The following is a 19060-nucleotide window of genomic DNA, read 5'->3' on the forward strand; positions in this document are numbered from 1 at the left end:
TCCCAGAAAGCCTCATCCTACCCACACATACAGTAGAGTTATTCCCTTCCAGAAAGCAGGAAATAACACAGTAGGTTTCATCTGAGAGGATGAACAAGATTCTCTGCTGGAGGTGACACATAACTGATTGCAGGGAGCTTTGTCACCCATTTTCAATGCATTCCTTACCTTCAGCTGCTGCTGGAGCTCACTGTTCAACCTGGCGAGCACAGCATTGGCTTCTTTGTTTTTTCGTATAGCGGTCTGAATAGCCCTTTTCTGCTTGGAAGACTGTCTGCCAGACAGATAAATACAAAACATTTCAATTAAGAGCCTCAACAGTGGCTGATGCCAGAAGACCAGCCATCCGTTTTGCGCCTCTGTACTCTATACACACTGGACTACACTTCAAAGCCAAGGTACAAACTACACATTTATGAGAAGAAAAATGTAACACTGAAATGAGATGGCTGAATCAGGTAGATTATTTGAAAGTAAAACAGTCACACCTGTTAACCTGAATGACAGAAACGTTTTAGGCGCTCTCAATTATTTCAAAATCACTGCATTCTGATTCAGCTTAAGAATAATCCCTGCATAGCTGTACTTACTGCAGCTCTTTGCTTTAGCTATTTTCAGACACTTGCAGAGTTTAAAGGTTCAGGAATGGTTAACAGAAAATACAAAAATCATTCTATGCGGAAAGAAAGGACATCTGCATGAAAATACTGTCTCAGATTTTTGGGGGCACTGCTGATTCTGATGTTTCTTTACTTCAAAAATTAATCTTTCTTTCATTCAAAGCAGTCATTTCCATCAAAACCATCTGATGTCACAAACAGGAACAGGTAGATGGCTTATGGACTTTTGTAATCTCTTTTGCTGCTTAAAGAAAAGATTACTCTCCTATTATTATTACTTTATAGCCCATGGTAACTGATTTGGAGGAAATTACAGTTAGGCAGACAGGTACAAAAAGAGACAGCTCTGTACATAAGAACCAACCTATTCCAAGAAACAGAGGTAACAACAGGAAAAAGGAAAGAAAATACAGAAAATGCTGGCTGAATATCCAAGCCCTTTTCCAAATAGATTACTTCAAAGTTTTACATGAGGCATCAAGAACTCTTTAATGACAAATTTGATCTAAAGCAGATGCCCTGTTTAAATAAGGTCCATAGTGGTACACAGTCCCCATTAGCTCTTTTCACAGAGCTGATGGCACTGATCTTTGCAACAGGATCTGTTTCGCAGCACAGGCAGGTCTTTATGCTGTTATCTTCCAGCGAACTGTCAGTTTTCCGCTTCAAGATTTTGCTTCAAACTACTCTCCATAGGCTATAAAGTAATAATGGTAGGAAAAAAACAAAAATCAGGGAGATATACCTCTGTGGTCATTTAAACATTTTAGGAAAGATATAGATAAGACGGGATTAAGTCAAGATGCTAACAAATGCTGTTATCTTTCTTTGAACCACTATGGAATATGCACTCCCAAAGCACAAAATAGCACTTTAAGGGCATCCTAGGAGTCTTATTACTTACTCTAATCTCCAATTATGCAGCACAGATTCAGTTTACTGATAAACAGTTTGCCAAGAACTGCTCAACTGATTTGGACAGCTCGGTTTTGTTTCAGACTGAACCAGATGTCTTTGAAAGGCTTCGAGTGAAGGCGGGCTATAATGTTTGCACACTGTTTCAGTTGAGGGAGATGTATAGACCCAATAGGGCTCCAAGTGCCTTCGCTTACCATTTGCACAGCCCCTTCTCCACTGCTATTAAATAAATATATAGTGAAATCCCTATAAGTCTTTGCTGCTGACAGCTTCAACAGCTACATTTATGTGACCAACAACACATACTGGGTTTGGCAATTATCAGATTATCACAAGTGGTCTATGGCTCAGCTCATACCAGTGGCGAGCTCGCTTCCAACCTGCCTTGCGATCAAGAAATATCACAAGGATATGACCAACATCAAGCATTTCATGACTCGATTTCCTGGGCATTTATCTGATCGTATCTGGCCACATGAATGAGCAACATTTCAGAAGATATGTGCAAGGCAAAATACACACCCACAGAACAAAAAGGAGTTGTGTTAGAGATGCTGCTTGAACAGCTAGGCTTGCTCTTCAGACATGTCTACCAGCTACAGCGGTAGGACACCTTTGAAGAAGCTATCACTTGAATATTACCAACTTATATAGTCACTACAGACTTAGTCTGCATTTGAGAAGACAGATGTAGATTTCAGAGACCTGTAGCTTGTGAAGCATTCTCAAAACCAGAACTATTAAGCACAAAATTATGCAAAGAGCAAACCCTGCCACATCAGATCTCATGGTGCAGTTTGGTACAGGTTTTTACTTTTGGACTGGGAGGTGAGGCTTGACTGCTGGCAGGGAAGAAGTCACATTTATAGTGGGAGAAAGCTCGGGGGTCTCCAGCCCCTGCGCCTCCGTCCGGAGCTTCCTGCGGGCGGGTTTGGAGGGCGGCTGAGCGAGAACAACCTCCTGCAAGGGAGAAGCACAGCAACATGAAGTCAGGCCATATGCATCCCATCATTAGGGTGGGGAATACTTGTGACACAGAAATTGCTGACAGCTGGCCTAAGATTTCATAATTTAAAGTGGTACAGAGCTTAATTCAAATTTGGTAATAGCCTCTCAGGTTTCTGACTTTGAAAAAATGAACAATAACTCCTGCAACCTCTTAATGAATGAAATTATTATACTGGTGTTTTGTCTTCACCTGGATGACAGGCTCTTCAGAACTGGATTGTATAGCTCTGCGTGCATTTGCGGGGGGTGGAGGGAGGGGTATAAATACATACACTAGCCCCCAGTTAACCCAAAAGCATTAAAACCAAAACAGGATTTCTTTTTAATTATGCTCAGTTGGTAAGAATCAATAACCAATCACTTGCATCCCAACTTACTACCTCACCCATCTGGCACGGAGTCTCTCCCTTCTCCCTCCTCTCTTACGTGAAGCAACACTGAAAATAGCTTAGAAAGACAAATGTATAAAATTATCCATGCAAAATTAACATGTTGGAAGTGTAGAAGGCCAGTTGTTTCTCTTGATAAGTTACATCAAAGAAATAGTCTGGTTTGTAGGTAAAACAAAGACTCTTGGATTTTTATGACTTCAGTGGTAAAAAGCATCTTCATTATTTTAAATTAAGACATCCTTTCTTTTGCAACAAGAAGTAGTTTTAATGCCTTATAGCTGCTGTAAACCTGAAATATAAATATATCCTTTTCAGTGTATTTTATTATTAGATCTCTTTTACAAGGGATATAACTATTACTGCCCCATTTCATGGATGAGAAAGCTAAGACTCAAAAAGATGAAGTGACTTGACGAAGGTTATACATTTAGTGTCACAGTCAAGACCAGAGGCCAAATTTTATTATCACTTGCACAGTGGACATTTTACTAGGCCAGACTATCTTCCTTACTATGTTTGGCCAAATGTTAATAAAATAAGAAAAAAATTAAATGAGGAAGCATTTAATGATCCAGCAATCATAAGAAAAATACCCTACACTGTAGTAAGCAGCCTGACTCAGCAGAAGAGACTACTATAAGTGATACAGAATGAAACCAACGTAAGACCATCGATAATTAGTATTAGAGAGATTACAATTATTAGAGGAATTAGAATTATAAGGAAACAAGGGGTTTCAACATTAAAAAACAGTTCTGCCATTACTGGAAAAAAAAAAATTTAAAAATATTATGAGATCTTTTGATCAGGACGTCAGCACATCAGCACTGCACCGACCTCAGGTAATACCACGCTCTGAAATCCTATGCATATGCGCCGCTCCCTGCAAACACGCAACGTACAGCAACTGAGGAACTTGTGTATGCCTTCTACAACTGTAAACTGGTGGGATGCCAAATGCACGATCCTAGCCTACCTTGAATTGCCAAAAACCTACCGAATCCGTAAGATAAATCCCTCTTCCATTTCAAACGCAATACTGGAAGAAATGATCCGACACCTAAAAGCAGAGCCCTCTGCAGGGGCTCTTTGGCCGGCTGCTGTTGTACCAGGCCTTGGAAGGTGGGTCAGCACTGCACCAGCAACCTGCTTCCTGCACCCCACAGCCTGGGCTTCTCTGTATTTTAGGGAGCCAGGTGGGACGAGGGTGAGCATGAAGTAGGTGGACCACAAGGATTTCACTTCCCCAGCAGGGCTGCAAAGCAGAGCAAGGAAGAAGCAGGGCTAGGCTAGTAGTAGCACGCGGTGAGCGCAAGTGGAGCGAGGACGCTGCCCTGAAAGCCCTATCGCATATAGGAAATGACACCAGACATTTGTCTGTGCCCCCGTTAGGCTAAGAAATGTGATGATGCTCCCTGGGCAAGGTACGCACTAGGTATGGCACCTGCCAACAGTTCTTGGTTGGGCTGAGCAAAGGTCTTGTAGGTGCTCCCTGGCTGCAGGAGGGGCTGGAGCGGGGAGGACATGCGTTTGCACCCTAGCAGAAACCTCTTCTGGCTAGGGCTGGTGGAAGGAGGCGGCGAGAGCGTGACCAGGAGCGGGGAAAGGCTCACAGCCATTGCTAAGGCCACTGCATCCCTAAGCAAGGCCCCGTGAAGAGTGCCATTGCAATTTCAGTGCTTACTTTATACAAATGATACGTTCATAAAAAACATATTAGAAACTGCACATCTTGAGCTAATCTCTCCCAGTCTATGTACATTTAGTAGCAGATTCTCACCTCTAGCAAACAAGTGTGGTTACATCAAAACTGAATCCTCAATAACTGGAAGCACAAGAAGTGCGTCACAATTTGGAAGAATTACAGCGAGTCAGGGGTCAGTACAATGCAACTCTTTTTTGTCTTCCCTAAGGCTCCACAAGCCCCTATTGATTTGAAGCAAATGGCAAGCTGCCTCTCTTAAAGCACGTGCATCGATGTGTATGTACTAAGAGCTTTCTTAATGATTTATCTGAGCTGATGTCACACGCGATCCCGGTTCTCTCTAGCGTCTTGACCTCCAGAGAAGGTAAACATGTAAAAACGTAACCCTAACCGTCCATTTAATTGCTTTAAAACTTAAAACAACCACAGGTGTTGATGAAGGCAAATCACTCCAGAATGGTACAAGTGCAGGGCTCACCTTTTTTGCTGAACTGTTTTCTTCTGCCTGCGACGAGGGTCTATTCATCTGAGGATGTAATTCAACCTCAGATACTTGCTCTGTCTGCAACAACAAATCAGTCATTGCTACACCCAGAAAACGACTAGCAGTCACATACAATAAAGTCAATGAAAGGAAACGGCATACACAGAAGAAAAGTTACTTTAGCAATTCAACAGTAGGAGAAACAGAGATCCAGGGTGACAGCCTAATGGATGACATATGTCTTTCGCAGATTTTTAATGAAACCGTCTTCCTGCATTTTGTTGTGCTAGGAAAACAAGAGAAAAGCGTTAGGAACCATGTCTCTGAATGTAAATGACCTAGTACCCAGAATTTCTTCTTAGAGTTACCCTTATGGCCTACATACTCAGAGAAAGACTAAGGGGCTGGATAAAAGCTAGAAAGATCTTGGTTGTGCCCTGTCACCTTATCATCTCCTGAAACTGATGAAAATTCATCGGAGTAAGCCTCTGTCTTTGAAGTTTGCAAGGCTGGAGTGAGAAAGTCTGAATTATACCAAAAATTCCAGTGAAGTTACTGAAAACAAAGTCATAAAAGAAGCCAAGTAAGTCTTCTTCCCTCCTCCCTTCTCACGTTTCAGAGACCGAGCTGAACACTCATCACACAGGTCTACACTCGGGCAAAACAAAACACACTCCCCCCAGCACATCTGACCGAGCAGCAAGTTAAAACAGAGGGTTAATCCCTTGCTTTGCCCTTCCTGAAATCTTCCAGCATCTTTCGCTCGGCTTCACCAGGACAGGGCACAGCACCTCAGCTAAGGGAGCGCAGCAGGATTTGGAGCTGCCGGTCCCCGAGCACGCTGCCGCAAACACGGTATAAACACGGTGTGGCTGTTTTCTGTCCAGAAGGTATGGGCTGGCTCTCCAAGACGGGGAAGGCAGGCAGGAGCGGGGAGGTTGAGGGCTCTTGGCGCTGGGCAGGTGGCCTCTTCTCTTTCCCATCTTATGCCAAGTGGGAGCCAGGCTGACAACGGCCCCCAGGCAGGAGAGGCAACCCGCCACCAGCTCTCTCCTCAAAAAAGGCTTGTTTCTACACCAGTGAAAGCTTGCATTTAAAACCAAGTTCAAGGCAAACCTCAAACTTTAAAGGGGCCAGGATTTTAGCCATAATAATAATCATAATAATAACGTGTCGCACACTGAAGGACCTAATTCACTGTTGCCAAGAGGTTTCTGCATAGCCCATCAAGCTCTGTAGCAGTCACAAGTTTCCCAGTGCTTAACTGTAAGTTAAATAAAAATAACAGAAAGCACAGAATTTGGTATATTTAAAAAGGAGGGACTTTTTCATACCACTTCCATTTCTTTCATAACACACACAACAAGAGCTGTACAGAAAGCTGCAGGGGAAACGCGCTTCTGTCACGTTACTGCTGTTCTCCAACTGTACGGTGTTGAACATGTACACAGAGGAGGGAGATTTGTCATCTTTTTTTAAAACACATGTGAAATTCCTCTCGAGAGGAGGAAAAGGTGTCTTGGCTGACAAAATCTGTCTCCCTCCCCTTCTAAGTGTGCTACATCTGCAGTGTTATCTGATGGTTAAACCCCCCCCCCCAAACTCGCCCTGTAATTTTCCAGTATTATTTGAATATTAATATCTTAAATATTTGGATTTTAATAACTATTTGATACTAACATTTCAATTCTGGAAAGCTTCTGATGGACTGAAGAGCTGCTTCTTTAAAGGTAGATTTCTGGTAAAAACAGGAGTGTGAAATGGAAAAAGCAATCTTTTTTTCTGTCTACAAAAACCAAAGACCTTTAAAAGTGCATTTAATGCAATAGAGCATGTTTTTATCAGCAAGCTTAATAGCCCCTAACCTCCCTGATTTCTACAACCACTTCTTATATATTTCAAAGAAATGAAGGCTCTAAGCACTGGTAACAGTAGCCTAGCAAAGTCCATGCGGCCTTCATGAATGATTCGGGGATAGCAAAGTCCAAATACCCAGCAGAGCCACACGATAAATTTGGGACCAAATCACGTCACTTTGACAAATCATTCCTTTAGGGACAGCAAGAGTAAACACAGGCTTTCAGAGAGCCATGTAATACATATACTGTAAACTCCAGCTTTGCTGCACAACACTGAGCAATGACAGAGATATACGAAAGCCAGCTCTTAGTGACCTTTCTTGGACAGCGAGCACTAGATACCCCCCTAACCTGGCCAGGCAGGCAGTTTCTCGTGCTCACACTTTTGTTGGAGTCGAAGTTAAACCTTGTATCAGAAGCAAGAATACAGTCACTTATTCCACAGAATGAAAAAGAAAGGAGACCAACCCCATGTTATTTATGTATAGATAAAATGCAGCTTTTCAAGAACTAATGTGTTCAAACAGCGTAAAAGTAACTAAATAGACTGGTACTCTACAATGTCAATTGCAAATAAGCAGGAAAATGGAAATCACCGTAAGATAAGGGACGGGTGGAGGGGAGAGAAAATAAATAAAAAAACCCCCAAATTTTGCAGAAAAACTGAAAACTCCCCCTCCCCTTTTTTTTAATGGTCTCATTGCAAGAGAATAATATTTTAAACTGAAGGGAAATGAAAAGGCAAAAAAGGGTAAACTTTGTGTTCTGGTGGAAGTGAATATAAATTGGAGTGCTGATGCCAAAAAGGATAAGATTTCAAAATGTCCAACAGTTCGGTATCACAGTTCCTACTGATGCAAGATACATTTTTTACTAGCTGAGTGCTGTGATGTGGCTGTCAGCCTAACAGCTGTGGCAACCGCTGTGCTGCAGGGCTGCGGGCCCCGCTGGGTGAGGCTGGGCCACTGGGCTGGCCGCTCCTCCCTGCCTGCCAGGACGTGAAGATGGCAAAGCTCAGCAGCCAGCAGGGCAGGGACTGGCTGGAGCAGGCAGGTGGTAAAAATAAATAAAGAGTTACATCCAACCAAAAGAAGAAAAAAAAAGGAAAAAAAAACCCCAAACTAGTTCTGGTGATGCAGCTCATGCATAATGAATAAGACCAAGTGACTGCCATGTCCCTAAAGTGCCACCTAGTGGCATGTGGGACAGGCCATTTCGGAGTGTTTTGCTTAGAGGAGAGTACCAAAAAATAGCTGTCTGCGTTATTCAGAGCCTGCAGACTGAGCCTGCAGCGTACGCCTCAGCGCTTTGGAGGGTCTCCTTTCCCTCTCATGCAGAAGCCAGGTCTACACATTAACGATCTGCCAGCAGAGCTACAAGTTCTCCTCTACGAAAGATCTCCATTCCTCAGAGTGATGTGCCTCTGACACAAGTGCCCAAGCGTAAAAAAATCGGTATGCTGTTGCAGGGGATTTTGTTCAGGGACTGACAGCATTTAACCCAGGCAAAAATCTTTTGTTTAACTGCAACATGCATCGACGCAAAGAAGGTTTGCTGATTCAGCTAACCCAACAAAGTCCTCTAGGCAAGGCCTAGAGGCTTTACAAACACGTTTGCAAGCTGATGTCTCCCCACACCGGCCCCACATGGATTTTAAAGGAAAAATAACTCCTGCTTTTTCTTTTGGCAGAGGAATTCTTCACAGATTTCCTTCCCTTCACTGATTTGGATGTGGGGTAAAAGCTAGTCCCTGTCATGGGCAGAGTGAGACTGGCTCCAAGGTACTCCAGTCCAAGCTCCCATAGCAGAGCGTAAGCAAAAGGTGATCCATCAGGAGCAGCTGAGGTGGGTTCCCTTTAGTTCTTCATTGGTTTTATACCATGCTTAGTATAGTCTTTGGGCAACTCACTTCTCATTCAGAAACACAGCAATAAACTGCCTCCCTCCATCACAGCAATAAATGTCTTAAAGTTTTCCACATCTTGGAAACTTCTCACCATTATATTAGGGTTTAAAATTCTTCACCACCGGTTTATAAAACTGAGAGATTATACATTATGCAATACGGTTTTCCAAAGGAAAATTCAATTACAGTAGTGTAAAAGTGTTTAAAAGTGCACCTCATTCATGTCCACAGAATGGAGTAAGCTACTGACATAGGAACTGCTGCTGTGCTGGTATGGCTGGGTCCACATCCAGGGTTATAGTAGTTGGGCAAAGAAAATCCTGCTTATGTGAGCTACCAGCAGTGCAAAAGAGAGTTTGCAGACCAGGCCTGAGAGTATCTTGGTTTTGGGAAGAAGAGAAAGTGACCACAGAAAAGAGCAAGACAGTGTCCTATTCCAAATCTCCTGAAGAACTTCTCTTTGCAAAGACCAAAGTCCAGTTATTAACTGGCAGTATCTCCTTTTTCCCCAGCACAGTCTCATATTTTCTAGGAATAGCCATACCCTCCTCATTCTTCCAGGCACCAAATAAAACTGGCCCACAAAGTTTCTGTACAACAGCCACGGCCAGAGACCAACCTGTGGCCTACGGCCAATATTGAGCATTAGGACAGATAATTCCGCATCATTAAGGAGAGCATTAGGAATCGCAAATGCTCATTATTTCATGAGCATGATCCTTGACCAGCCATTCATAATCTCCTCACTGCTCCATGTGACGATACTTAACAGTACCTTTCTAAAAGAATATGTAACGCTCACTCAAGGATGAAGTGCTTTGAAAGCCTCAGATGAAAGATTTTCATAACTATAGGAGAACGCATTACCTTAACAACTGGTTCTTTGCTTACATTTCCAGTTCTTTTGCTTTGCAATGCTGGATTATATGTAGATTTCACACCACTTTTCAAGACAATCCATAACTGATCTTCCAGAACAGAAGGTCTCTGCAGAGCTTTCATATTTCTGTTACCTGAGAGCCTTTTTGCAAGAGGTGAAGTATATATTCAATCTTTCCCACAATTCAATCTCGCCCACACTTACGCTCCAGGCTAACATTACACATGGAAATAGTCCCATTGTAGTCAATGGCACTACTCACAGAAGTGAAATTATCTCTGTGCATTCATTGGAATAGCCCATAATCATTACCTATACAGTGCCACTGCTTAGCTTTGCAAAAAAGTATTGAGAACAGCTTATCTGTAAGAAAAAGTAGGATGCTAAATATGCTTAACGCTCAGTATGTGCCCATTGCAATCTTCTATCATCTCTACGTAAGTTCATTTAAGAGGTATTTTCCTCCTTTCTAAACATTCATATTTTTGCGCTTAATGCCAATTTCTAAGAAGTCAAGATGTCTCAATTCCAGTTTCTGTGAGTCTTATGCATCCCACACTGAATCATCAATTCTTTTTATTGCTTGTTACAGAAACTGAAAATGATAAGACAGAAAGAAACCCCATAGGGATGCAAATGCAACAAGCTGCCAGGGTCTTAGTGCGCTGCCTGCTTTCTCAGCACTGTGCAGCTCTGAAGTTTTGATAAGCTTTTTCTTTCCCCAAGCTATCTGAGAGCTGGTGATAAGGTTGAGGAAAAAGGCAGTAAATACAAACAAATTGCTGCAATGTTCAGCCCATTCGCAAGGAAAGAATAGGACCCAGATGGAAGCATTAACAATCTGTTTTAATACTCCACTTCCACAAAACCAGATTAACGTAAGCTAGAAAGGGGTCTGTGCATTCCACTAAAGATATAGGCATTGGATTCTCAGCTTTTTTTGTTGTTGTTTTTATGATAAACATGAAGCCAAATTCAAAAATTATTACAACACATTTTAATTAAGATACTTGCCCTTCTTCCACTCTCCCAGAAACCTCTTTAGAAAGGATTTTATAGCATCCATCAACTACTTCCCAAATTCAATTTTAACTGTGCTACTTCCCATCGCTTCTTAAACCGTAATTTATTTTGTCTGGCCATTTTAGATTTAATATATCATTTTCATGACAGGAAGATAATCCACTTGTATTATATTAAAGTGGCTGATGGCAAAATCTTTCATGTTATAGAAGACTTTCAGTTTTATTACAGTTACAGGCTTCTTCAGCACCTACTGCACTGATTATACAACATATGTTATTCTGCAGCCAAAACCGTGGAGATGATCAAAAAACCCACCCTCTTCTTGCACAGTGGTTGTAAATGCAAGCTAAAAAAGGTATTCCTTTGGTTTAATATAAAATGGTTGTCTGGGAGAATACCATCATGTATACAAATAGCATGCCTGCCAAAAGCAAAATCTTCCCTTTTTTTTTTTTTTAATTTCTGTAACAAAGAAGTTCGTTCCCATAAAGCTCCAGGTGTCCTGCCAGCACTTGAAATTCCTCACATAATTTTACAGCGTAAGAAGGTGCCTCAGTCGGCTGAACATTTCCTCCAAACAACTCTCTAACAGAGATAAGCAAACCCTACCTCATCCTCCTTGTACCCCGGCTTTACCCAAAGACATTGGCCATGGGGGGATCCCCGGACCAGCTCCCAGCACAGAGCTTGCACTTGGCCACCCCACTCAGGAGGCTGAGAGGTCTCAGCAGGACGGACGGGAGCCCTTCCCCACCTCTTGGCCTCGGCGCCGCAGATCAGCGTGGGGACGTGTAACTGACGGTTACAGACCCAGCCTGAGTGTACCCCATGCTCGTGGATCTCCGTGGATTCAGTAGAACATGGAGGCATGTTAGTAGAGACAACTTCTTGAACTGGGTCCCAGTTTTCACTTGCAGTTCTGGATGATGAATGGCCAAAAAGCTTCAAGGAATTATGAAGTATCGAGTAACATTTGGAGAGTGGAACATTTGATATGTTAAAAAGAATAATATCTTCGCTTTCCAGCAACACCAGGTGCCTGTGACTGGGTAGGGTGACCCACCTATCATCCCTCACAGCACTTTGTTTCCATGATTTCACCTAATCAATAACATCTAATGGTAACGATGGCCACTAAACAGACAGCCTAACTCCTAAGCTCATATAACAGTGAGATTTTAATCTTCAGAACTGCAATGTACTCAGGATGTTTCAATTTGATAACGTTAACAGCTGCCTACCTACTCCACTTCACCACTTTGCCTTCATCCATGATTTCTTCAGCACCTGCCAAAACTGCCAGTGTGGAACCAGTGGGAAAACCAGGTCCCAAGGTCTCCAGAAATAGAAGTCCTGCACAAATCAGTGTGAATTTACAAAACTAATAGGCTTAAAATTTAGACTCTGGGAAAAGAGACTAGGAACATCAGTTTTTTCAGCCAAGATATACAGGGTTTTCTTCCAGTCCCACTGTTTTCAAATCGCCTTATGTAGCACGGGCAGAACTGAAGATACGCCTTCATTACTGGACAGGAAGGTACCGAAATAGAGTAATTTAAAGGAACATTGATATAATTGGGCAACGTTGCAGACAGTGAGCTGACGTTGGATAAAATCCTAAAGTTATATTTGCTCTTCAGCATTCATCCGTAATTCCTATTAGCATAAATATGCCACTAAACCTCCCACAGTAAGCAGCTGTGGTAAATGACTTCTGTAGGCTTAAAAGCCAACAGTAATAAAGTACTATTTTGTTTTCCATTTAAAAAAAAACCAACAACAGAGGCTTATATGAGATGTGCATACACATGTTTGGTTCCAGTGGAGTGTTATTCATGAGCACCCAAAGTTATTTCCTATCTGAAAGCTATGTCACTGCAAATCAGCTACATATGCTATTGCCTTCCCACCGTGATTCTTACTGCCTCCAGGTTACACAAATTTTCCATGTACAGCTCTGGGTCTGCACAAAAGTTTTGGGGCCACCTTTATGCCATTTCTCCTTGATGACTTAAGTTTACCATTAAGTTAGGAACACAGGATCCCAAAAAATTACCCGAGCCACTGAATGCAGTCCTCTACAAGCCCAGAAAAAAACACAGTAGGTATTTCAACAAGCTACAGGTTATCTGTTCTATATACCATCACTCAGGGTGGGGGGACGACGATGGAGATGACAAAAAAAACCCTAAAAACTTAAAAACACTTAAAAAACCCACAAAAAACAATAATAAAAAAAGAGTGGAAAAGCCATAACTATAGCATGTCATGAGAAGTGAGCAAGAGAGGTAAGGCATTGCCAGTGTCCTAAGTCTGTACAATAGCTTGCAGCATATTAAATATTTATGGTCTGAAGAAATAGGGAAACTGATACAGATAAAATTATGCTTAAATCCAAGCAGCTACTGCAGACTTACTAAGTGTGAGACGTGCTACTAGGGGTTACAGAAGGTGTCAATGAAGTTACACACAGGCATATACACAGTAGTAAAAGGAAAACACTTCAAAATAACATCTTATCCAAAACAAAACTCTAGTCTTTGTATAAACCTGTTTCTATACATAATCTTTCCAAGTACCCTTTATAGAGTTTAGGCAAAACTTGAATTACTTTCTTTTTTTAATAGGAAAGCAACATGAATTGAGGATTCTAATAAAGCATTTCATACTGCATTTCACAGCGTCTTAGTGGAAACATCAATTCAAAATGGCTTGCAGCGCAGAGAGATAAGGGTTGGAATTCGGGTTAAAAGATCACAAATTGGAGATAATGGTGTATCCACATTATGTAAACTTGCCTTCTGTCCATCTTTATTTATTAAATTTATTTACAGTCACCATAGGGACCTCAGATGAAAGCACCAGTGCATCGGAGAAATGTCTGGTGAAAGCTCTGAGGAAAACTTGGGTACAGTTTGTGGGCTGATACAAAGTCGATACAATGCTGACTTTGTCAATGGAGAAAGATCCCAAGGCGATGGAGCTACCATAGCCTTTTAGAGGCCATCAAGAAGAAAGAAATGCAGAGTTACTCCACCAACTCTAAAACCCATCACAGAGGTAAGAGGAGATGCAGCCGACGCCACGTAAAGGTGTCTACCCATCAGAGGTGTAGAACGGCATGGGCTGGCATGCAGCAACCCAGAGCAGAGAAGCCAGCCCTGCTGGTATTTCCCCATAAACCGGCCAAGTCCTCGCAGGACCGCAAGACTCGAGCCTCTCACAGTAAGCCTGTGCATCCGCTGAGCTCTGGAGTCAAGGCCACAGCAGTATTAGCTCTGAGCCTTACCTTGTGCTGCACTCCCCCCGGGATGCAGTCCTTCTCCCGCGTTACTCAGCTGGCTGCACTATGGAGGCAGAGTCGTGATATGGCTAGAGACATTTGGCGCACCCTGAATAACCAGTGTTTCAGTAACTTACTGAGCTTGATTACCTTGGAGATTCTGACAGGAAAAATAATGTTTTCCTAAAGGTTGAAGCAAATTCTACTAAAAACAACAGCAACCCAGGACCACGGTCAAGATACCATTTCTATATTGCTATTGATTAAGCTCACAGAAGGACTTCTGCTCTGCTGAAATGTAATACCTACCCCTCGATACCTCTCTTTATGCACTTTGGCCTTTACATCCCATGAGCCCTTTAATCTCACTCTAAAGAGCCAGCCGGTCCAGGCTGCTTCTCAGCCATCCATAGAAAACTGTAGTCCTCAGAAGAAATTATTTCCCTCTCCTCCTCCATCGACTGATTTCCAAAGCTGAGCCAAAATAATCACACCGTGAGCATACTTACATGGTGCGCAGCCACCTGAAATATGTGGGGCTCGCTTCATTTCCAAGCTACATTTGTCATTCACATTGCTTAACTGCAGGCATACAGCAAAATGTTACAGCAATAAAAAAGGATTTTCAATAACATTGTTGAAAAATAAGTTAAGACGGAAATTTAAGAAGTGTTTGGTAAATCCTGAAACAGCAAAAAGCTGAATGTGTCATTTCAGTATCATGGCTTTTCTTCAGTTCTTGACCCTGCCTGGGTTTTGAAAGCAGATCCCTCCTTCCAACTCCTTCGTGGTCTTTAAATCAAGGGCCCCACTGGACTAATGTAATCCATACGCTTACTATTGCTTACATGCTATTCGTAAGGGTCAGCTCAGCTGAATTCTGACCCCAACACACATACTCCCCTACTGTCTGTTACCTTTATCACAGAAAGGCACGCTTGGAGAAAAAATAAACAGGATGTGATGAGCGTGAAGTTTATTATGTTTTCACGAACTGTTTTTATGTACATTTTTGCTACATGTCAGAACAAAAATATTTTGATATTTGATTAAATAGCTTTAAAAATCATCAGAAATAAATTCAGTGAATGTAAGTGATGCATGTAAGCAAAGCATCAGCTATATATTCATTACTGAGCAGACACAGAAGCCACTTTTTTTCTTTCTTTCAGAAAACAGACTTTTGTACTGGAGAGCATTGGATCAAGAATTTCACATGAGAATCTTCTTCTGTTTATCATTTTAGAAAGGTCCTATATTCTGCATGGCCCAGTGTAGGATGAGCAGTTGGTTCAGTATTTGTGATGTGGTAAGGAAGCTGCTGGCCATGCATAAATAAACTAACGTCCCTTCTCAATGCCCTGCTAAGGAAACGCAAATCTATCACAGGACAAGAAAATGAAAAATTAGCAGAACCTTGCTTGAAAACAATGGTTTTTTTCTCCCCAGGAACAGGATTTGTTATAGTTACTGCTTTTCCTGATGGCAGCGAGAGGGCTTGCAGTGCATGGAGCCGGCGCACTGTGGCAAGTCCAAGCAGCGGCAGGAGGGCCGGCGAGGGCTGCAGCAGCAGCTGCTGCAGGCAGGCACAAGGCAGGGAGCTGCGCTGCGGGATCGGGAGAAGCCAGCGGAAAACACTGCTCTCCGGGCAGCGTTAGACAAAGCAGGAACGTGATGGCTGCACTAAGGAGCATGTGGTGTTAGCAGCGTGGCTAAAGCCATTGCGACGCAGAGGAAGCACGCAAGCTCAAAGCAGAAGGCTCTACGGTCCTCAAGGTAGAAACGAGCTGCACTCAGGTGCTAAAGAGGGCTGGGGAGAGGAAGAGAGCGACGAGCTGGGGGTGGCTACAAGCCTTTTATCATTTCTATCCTAAGCACTGGGCAGCAGGAGGTGTTCAACAGCAGACTCTTAAAAGTAGGTCCAAAACTCAAGTGAGGACTGTTTCTGGCCCAATGAAGGTACCTCACCAAGTTTTTATACATAATGGGCTGTTAGCTCCCCTGGAGACTTGTTTTCTATTATACACCTCACCTAAAGGAGTAACATATGAAGCATAGTGCTGCCTAAGACTTAACAGAAACAACAATAACATAAGAACAAGACACTGATCCTCCATCATTTCCTAAAACATGAAGAAGTATCTGGATCTATACACGTGGTATAGTCAATTTGCATTGTGCTGCGGCTGTGCAATGCTCTAAAAACAAACAAACAAAAACCCATCCAGAAAGCAAAACAAAAGCATGCCAGTAATAGTTTGAAACTTAATAACATAACTAACATGGCATTCGCTTCCTTTCAGCATTATTTTTTAAACCCATGGGTGACATACACTCTTTCATGCTGTGGCTCCCTCAGCAGATGCCCTCTGAGCATTTTAAGCTTGAGAGGCAAATAGCAGGTATCAAGCCCATGCCTTTCAGGCATGAAACTCTTATTAGTAGACTAGCCTTACTAGCCTTTAATTTACAGTTTTGTCTAGTGGGTGCATGTCAGCTCCACTACAAAGAGATTTAATTAGTCTTTAATTTGACATTACAACACAGCGGCTAGACAGACCAATGAAGAAGGACATGTATGGAACTGCAGAGCAAACTGCGGATTTGCATTAACTTGGAAGCAAGAACAACTGCCATGTCCAAGCCAACTTGTGCTAACCACTGCAACAGTAACATAAATAAGTGAATAATACACAGCAAAGTGCTAAACCCTTTGTCCATACCTGAGATACAGAAGGTCGAGGGGGCAGTGCAGGCGGTGGTGGGGGCAGCCAGCCAGACCTCACAGCTGAACAGTGAAAAAAGAAGAAGAAAAAAAAACAAAAAACAACAGACAAAACCACATTAATTTAATTCCAAATAAAACCAGAATTAATTTCCATGATAATTCCTAGTGAAGAGACAGTATTCAACATTTTAATAACAGAAACCAAACTTGATCTTTATGGAGCAAACCCTGTTTGAAATGACTTCATGAGTAGTGAATAAGCAGTGATTAATTGCTGTAAAAACCCGCAATGTTATGATAAAAAGCAGAGATGGAAGCCAGTCAGCCACAAAAGCTGTAGCTAACACAATCCAATTCTAGTTAAAGAACCCCAGAAACAGGGTCTACTTGTCCTTGGGACTTTGCTCTTTGTCATTAACATTATTGCTTTTTTTAAAAGTGATGCTTTAGCATCCAATGTAGACATTAGTGTTCATTCCAGATAAAGCACACTGTGTGATGGTGTGCAGCCTTAAAAAGAAAACATCTGCCATGGAATTAATAGGACAAAAGCTTAAATGAACCAAAAAGAAATCCGTTTCTTTGGCTTTATGTTTTATATTTGCATGTTATTACTCATTGGAGGTAATTTGGAGGGAGGAGGAGAAATAAGGGGAGGAAGACAAACCCTAATGGTCAGCTGAGGCCCCTTTAACATAATGCAACGTCAACTTTTAGTTTGAGCCAGCACAAAGGGAGGGTAACAATCACGTAGGTCCAGCCACTGTATTTCTCAGTTCCCCTAAAATACCTAAAACCCATCATGGGACAAAACTACAAGACAGATGATAGCTTCCAAAGGCAGCTGCAGAGAGGAGGACTAGGCTAGCACAGAAACACCAACCAGGACTGGTGGGAGTCCTTAGGTGGGTTACCCTCCCCAAGCTCCTATCGCACTGAGCGCTCAGCACTTGCACTGGCAAAGATATCAGACAGTCCATCTTGCACTGGTGGTTATTTGTATAGCAAAAAACCTCAATAATATTAAACTTCGAAATGCCTTTTACCACAATAATGCTAAGCAAGCAATTACAGTTATACACTTTTTATTTCCATGCATATTTTTAAAAGCCACAAAGACCATTACGAGCCCTGTTACAGCTTAGCCATTTACATATTTTATACACCAAGTCTAAAAAAGTCTACATGGTTGAAAACACAAAGACAAAAGATATTAACCATTAAGGACAACGGTGACATGAGAGTAAAAATGTGTGGGTGAAAACATTGAGAACAGTCATATTGACTATATACAGCTCTAGAGAGGCTTATAATACATTGGGGTTTTTTACATCTTCTGTATCATCATCTCCTGAATCAAATGAAGCCTAATATCACTGCACACAGTGCAAGGAGAGAGGCAGAACAATTAAAACCCAACTTAGGTTAAGCAAGGGAGCCACTAACACACCTACAGGTTAAGAGAGATTTGAAAAATACGGTCATTAGGATCCTTTCTCGAGTTCAATTAGTTCTGTTTATAAGGGCACTGCAATAGCAGCATGATGCCACCGCTACTCTCTCCATCTCTTCTGCGCAACTAATCTTTAGAAAGGAACACTGGAGTAAGAAACCTTCCTTTCATTTATCTGAGCACTGGCAGTGGCTTTGGCAATTACAGCTAATAACAATATTTGAAAACACCATCCAACTCAAACACAAGCCCTCTGTAGGTCCATCAGCTGCACGCTGTAATAGCGGACAAGTACGTATGCCCAACGTGGTACGTTTATCTTCAGGAAACCTTGTGCCAACTGTGCTGCGACGCTCCGTGGAAAAAACCTGCATGCACCTTACCCTCCCAAGACCACTAGTGATTATCACTGCGAGGGTATCATCTCTGCTCTCCAAACAGCTCTAACGTCATGGGGGAGCATGGACCACGCACGCTTCCTAACGAGCCCCTGGCAGCCCAAACATGAAGCTACAGAGTGCACTGCTGCCGCGAGCACGGGGGTCCCTGGGAAGGGGCACACGGGGCCAGGGTCGGCGGTGCTGCAGGCAGGCACCAGCCCCAGCGGCTCCCTCAGCCCTTCCCCGAATGTACGCAGCCCCCCCAGGGTTCATCATTTTTCTATGTGCTGGCTTATGCTCCAGCAGGCCCTCAAAAGCTTTACTGCAGGAGCTGCATCCATTGAGAACTGGCCTCAAGTTCAACTCTAGAGGATACAACACATACTGACCTTGCTCCCCGATTCTTCAAACCCAGTGA

General features: G+C 42.5%; 2 protein-coding genes across 3 annotated transcripts in view; one reads left to right on the top strand and one right to left on the bottom strand.

Moving 5' to 3' along the window:
- RBBP7 (RB binding protein 7, chromatin remodeling factor) overlaps positions 1–19060 on the top strand; it is a 459800-nt gene that overhangs the window by 322633 nt on the left and 118107 nt on the right. The window lies entirely within an intron of this gene.
- Positions 1–19060, bottom strand: part of REPS2 (RALBP1 associated Eps domain containing 2) — a 99218-nt gene that overhangs the window by 2221 nt on the left and 77937 nt on the right. For both annotated transcript variants that reach the window (XM_075491894.1, XM_075491893.1), the window contains exons 14-17: positions 16805–16869; positions 5122–5205; positions 2353–2498; positions 169–274 (exon numbers count right to left, since the gene is read on the bottom strand). In XM_075491894.1, coding sequence (XP_075348009.1) covers positions 169–274; positions 2353–2498; positions 5122–5205; positions 16805–16869 — 401 coding nt within the window. The remainder of the gene's footprint in view (positions 1–168; positions 275–2352; positions 2499–5121; positions 5206–16804; positions 16870–19060) is intronic.

Source organism: Mycteria americana, chromosome 1, assembly GCF_035582795.1.
Source record: "Mycteria americana isolate JAX WOST 10 ecotype Jacksonville Zoo and Gardens chromosome 1, USCA_MyAme_1.0, whole genome shotgun sequence".
NCBI classification, from domain to species: Eukaryota; Metazoa; Chordata; class Aves; order Ciconiiformes; family Ciconiidae; genus Mycteria; species Mycteria americana.